The sequence below is a fragment of the Polyergus mexicanus genome, unplaced genomic scaffold, assembly GCF_030449975.1.
Source record: "Polyergus mexicanus isolate NDT 795.1 unplaced genomic scaffold, iyPolMexi1.0 SCAF_242, whole genome shotgun sequence".
NCBI classification, from domain to species: Eukaryota; Metazoa; Arthropoda; class Insecta; order Hymenoptera; family Formicidae; genus Polyergus; species Polyergus mexicanus.
In genome coordinates this window covers 12942-17979 of record NW_027223562.1, presented here as the reverse complement: position 1 = coordinate 17979, position 5038 = coordinate 12942, and the positions used below count along the sequence as shown (strand labels likewise).

Here is a 5038-nt window from a genome sequence, read left to right as displayed (position 1 = left end):
CGAGAAGCTTCTCGTCTCGTTTTCCGGGCGGCTTATCGCGCGTCGGGCAGAATGGCAAGTCAGCGTGAGAATCGTGAAGGTTGGACGGATATGCAAGGTCGACCTCTAGAATATAACCGATAGGCGAGTCCGATGTCACGGACATTAAGTCAACGCTCGTAACGTTATCGACCCATCGAAAATTTTCGTAAGGCAACGATTGACACATCGTCCATCCATACAAATTATTTATATCGAAGTACATGAGATACGACGATGGTTCCGAAGGATCGTATGACTGTAAATATTTGTTATTAGCGCGCGCGTATCTATTGGAACATTGACTTAGCCCGCCGCGTATTCCGCGTTCCACGAACATCACCATATCAATGTCGGTTAATAATTCGAATCGCACACTCGTATACTTTAACATAGCGTCCCACGTGTATCCCGGTAACGTGTAATAATACGCGGGATCTAAATTATAACTTCTCATACACGCGTCACGAAAATTTTCGAAAACATCGGCCAATAGAAGAACGTCGGTCTTTAAATACAAATCGCTATAATCGCCTAACGTTTCGACGCGAAATCGCTTCCAGACTCTTATCGCGCGCGCATAATCACTCTCAGATATCGCGTCACCGGTTAGCGAACTGTAAAAAGCCTCGCGCGGCGGTAGACGAGTCTCTAACAATTTATCTACATCGTCGACATACTCGTACGGAAATACACCCTTTCGCGCGAGAAGCTCGAAATCGGCGTCGCTAAGATCGGAAAATTCCGAACGCGCGATCCTCAATTCGCTTTTGTCTAGATACGACGCCAATTTCTCGAGACTCGCGCTTAGAAATTTGAAAGAATCCACGAAACGCAATTTCAAGCGTTTCCCGAACCTTCCCTCGTCCCACGCATCTTCGACGTTCTTCGTGAAAGAGATATACATTTCTTTCGTTATCGGCAATATTTCCACGCTGCCGGGAAAAGCGTTAGCTACATCTTTAATGATAAAATGCGCGTCGTAACCCGATAAATTGTGAAAAAATACGGGAATTACGTAAGTATCCTTATAATTTAAATTACAATTCGAATGCGCCGGACCTCTGTACCGTCCAGTCAGATGACAGTGATCGCGCACGCGAGCGTCTCCCAATTCGAACGGTTTCTCGCATATGCTGCAGCGCGTCGCGTTTACGAATCTCTCCCATTCATCCGATGTAAGATTCGTCATAGGAGCATCGATATCGAGAATAGTCTTCGCGCGAAGCGCTAGATCGTGCAGTTCTTTAACGAACCACAATACGCAATTTTCACCGCGATAAGCTCTGTAAGTAGAGCTAACGCCATCCAGCGCGCATCGCGCGTAATATCCGGCGCTATAGACTTCGTGATGCTGAACGATAGATGTATTCGACGTTCTCCTCTCCTCTTTCTTCTTCAGTACGCATTCGAGATCAGCGTACACCACGAATGGAAGTCGCTCCTTTCTACTATAGTTGCGAAACTCTAACCATTTGTCGTCTTTGGTAGGAAGGACTATAGCGCACTCGTTCATCCTTCCGCAGTCCACGCTGTGAGCCGATAACTTATCGCTCGTTCGAAAATAGTGCATGCATCTGCGACATAACGCACATTTTAAATCTCGCGCATTATCAACATCGCGCGACGATTTTTTTAATTAATACTCACCGATCGCATATATGCGATTTATGTCGTCTACCGCTCAGTTGCGAGCCGACGAGTCGCGACAGATTCTTGATCCACGCGAAATGCGTCGCGTCATCTCGTCGCGTCGTATCGTTAAAATACAGCAGATTAACGTGTCTGTCCTTTTTATCGTCAGTGAGACGCAAAGGAACAACGCGACAACCGCCTTTTCCCTCCTTTTTACTTCGAACGGTATACACATTAATAGATATGTCGTTAATACGTTCGAATCTAGTAATTTTGTTCAAACTCATAGGAAATTTAACGCCCTTCAGATTCAGCACCGTCGTGTAATGCGGATACGAAGATTCCCGACCCGCGTTTTTTTCAGCTGGATACAGAGCGGCGACCACCGCCCATGCGAAACACGCATTGTCATTAGATTGCACGTTTATCACCGCTCTCTTTAACACGATCTCTCGCGGCAATTTGACGTGACATCCCGCGTGCATAGGATTGTATCTGTTCACGTTCACAGTTAAATTGAATATTCGCGATAACGCCCATCCGCTATCGCGCTCCTGAAATTCTTCCAACGAGGCTAGAGTAGCGTCGACCACTCGCTTCTCGTACCACTCTCGCAAGTCGGAAAGAGGTAGAAGCGAATAATTCTTCGTGACAATAGTCTTAACATCGATCTTGTCGCCCGAAACGAACTCGCCAATAAACACGGTATTGACCTTAATACCGTTATATTTATTCATAACATCGCGTATTCGATCGAGCACGGTATCTCTAGCATCCTTGAGAAATCGTCGAGGTTCGATATAATCGAAATTAATAACCGCGCCGGTTAAAACGCGTCTAGAGAAAGCCGTCTCGATCTCGGACCACGAGAATCCCTCGCGTTCCTCTACACCGCCTCCCACGCGTTCGAAACGTCGACGCAGATCGTCTCTCGCGCCCGTTAATCGAACGATTCGAGCGATAAGAGAATTGATCGCTCCGGTCGATCTCCCTCGGCGCTCTCCTCGACATCTCTCCCGCAGAGACTCGAGACACTCGTCGCACCGTCGCGCCCACGCGCGATACGCGTCCCCCGTCGCGACGTCCCGCGCGCTATCGAGAAGATCGCGCGCCTCCATCTCGTTACTCGTCGTCTAACGAACGCCAAGATTTTTTACAAATAAACCACGTCTCCTCCTCGTCGTAATTCTCGATGTAGAACAAAGCTCTCGTTTCGCAGCCGGCGCACCAATTATTCGACACGTCGAAAACCTCGTCGACGAGATCGCAAGCGGGCACCATCTCGCTATACACCGTTTTCTTCACGTGCGTCGATACGCTTTTCGCGAAACTCGAGCTACGCGCGCAATACGCGCAATATCTCTCGTTCTCCTCGAAATACTCTCCGTTCTCGAATCGGCAACCGAACTTAAAGAAACAATGCACGACGTGATTCATCTCCCACGAAAATTTCGGAATTCCGTATCGCTGTTTCCAATTGCGATAGAGCAAATAGCCATCGGCTCCGACGTTCGCGAAAGGTTCGTCGAATCGCGTCTCGCTCGCCCCTCGCACGAACTCTTCCGCGAAGTCGATCTCTTCTATACAGTACAAACGATCCTCTATATAACGTTCGCGTAGTTCTTTCTTCAAACAATTCGGTATCTCCAAATTCCATATATCCTCGATACTTCCGATTCGAACGTTCACCGCTCTTCCGGCTAATCTCGTTAAAGCGCTCGGCGCGCGCTTCATCGCGCCGCGAAATATTCTCGAACGTACTAATACCTCGAGATCATCGCGGCGTCCTTTTATAACGGGGAAAATAGCGAGGACGCGCCCCCGATTAACCGAACCGGATACTCGCTCTCGTCACCGGACGCGCGACGTCGCCGAAAAATGGAAAAAAACTCGTCCCCGAAACGCGACGAGCGCGCTCGCGCTAACGCGCGCCTCGAGAGGAGGAGAGCGACGAGGGACGCCCCTCCGTCCGCTCGACCGCCCACGGACGATCCCCCGTCCCTCGACGCCGGGCGCCCGCCGCCCGCTCGCGGATCGCGCGCTAGAAGCGCCCCCCTAAAGAATCGCGACGACGGATCGCGCGCTAGAAGCGGCGCGCCCCCCTAAAGAATCGCGACGGCGGACCGCGCGCTAGAAGCGCGAGTCGCGTCAAGGTCGCGAATCGGGAGGAACCGCCACCCCCGAACGCCATCTCTCGAGCGCTCTCGGCGACTCGTACCCACCGCTTCCCCCCGACCGCGCTTCCCCTCTCACCCTACTTACCCCCCCATGCATCCGCCCAGCCCGCTCTCCATCCCTCGGGCGCCCACAAACTGCTCCGAAACTATCTCTCTCTCTTACTCCCCAACGATACCCTCTCTCTCACACTCACACAAAACTGATCCAGAACCGGCCTTACTATCCTACTGAAATAGAGCCGAGAGCATGGAACGCAGTTCCAAATGTTATTCGCGCTCTGTTGTTTAACCTGTTGCTTCTTGCGGGTGAGGCGCCATCGTCGATCGCCAATACCAGAACGGTTTTCCTAGAAAAGAAGCCGGAACGGCCTGCGCCGTCGGATTATCGATCCCTTAGTATAGGATCCGTTGTGCTGAGACACTTCCACAAGATCTTGGCCAAAAACTAGCGGCTCTGGACATTTTCGACCAGCGCCAAAGGGGTTTCCGATCGGTTGATGGGGTCTGTTAGAATGTCACAGTCCTGTCGGCCGTGTTGGATCACGCCCAGAGGCGCTGTAGAACTGTCCATATGGCGTGTGTGGACCTGTCGAAAGCATTCGACACGGTTTCGCACACGGCCATTGACAGAGCTTTCGAGGAAGTGGGTTTACCGCCACCTTTCCGAGAATACATCAGAGCAATTTACAACAATGCTAGGACGGTGTTACAGCCCACCGTCGACCAGGAGGTGTTGATGACGCAGCTGGGACGTGGCGTGAGACAAGGTGATCCTCTATCGCCCCTGCCGTTCAATCTGGTCGTAGATAGAGCACTGGGGGTTCTCTCGGAGGATGTTGGCTTCAGAATCGGGGATCGGGTCGTTAGCGCCTTGGGTTACGCCGACGACATTTTACTCCTGTCCTCCACGAAGGTAGAACTCCAGGAAAATCTTACGCGGCTTATCGCCGCATTCGAACTGAATGGCTTGAGCATTAATGCTAGTAAGACCGGAGTGTTGTTACTGGTAGCGTCTGGCCGAGACAAAAAGGTGAAAATCGTTTTAACATCTAACATCACCGTGGAGGGAGCTAATCAACTAAAAACATCAAAATCATATATAAAATCATTCATAAAAGCACCTAAATTAAAAAAAAAACAACGTAGGACGCTAAGCCCAAGGGACGCTAAGTCCGAAGGATGCTTACGAAGTGATTAGATCCTTCTTA

The 5038-nt window shown here is 50.5% G+C and overlaps 1 protein-coding gene across 1 annotated transcript; it reads right to left on the bottom strand.

Moving 5' to 3' along the window:
• Positions 1-1664: 1664 nt before the first annotated feature.
• Positions 1665-2771, bottom strand: LOC138944532 (uncharacterized). Its single transcript, XM_070315360.1, has one exon. It carries the CDS (start codon positions 2769-2771, stop codon positions 1665-1667), a length of 1107 nt encoding a protein of 368 aa, XP_070171461.1.
• Positions 2772-5038: the final 2267 nt, after the last annotated feature.

Excerpts from the sequence above, each read along its gene's own strand:
- LOC138944532 (XM_070315360.1), bottom strand. The coding sequence starts at position 2,771 with ATGGAGGCGCGCGATCTTCTCGATAGCGCGCGGGACGTCGCGACGGGG.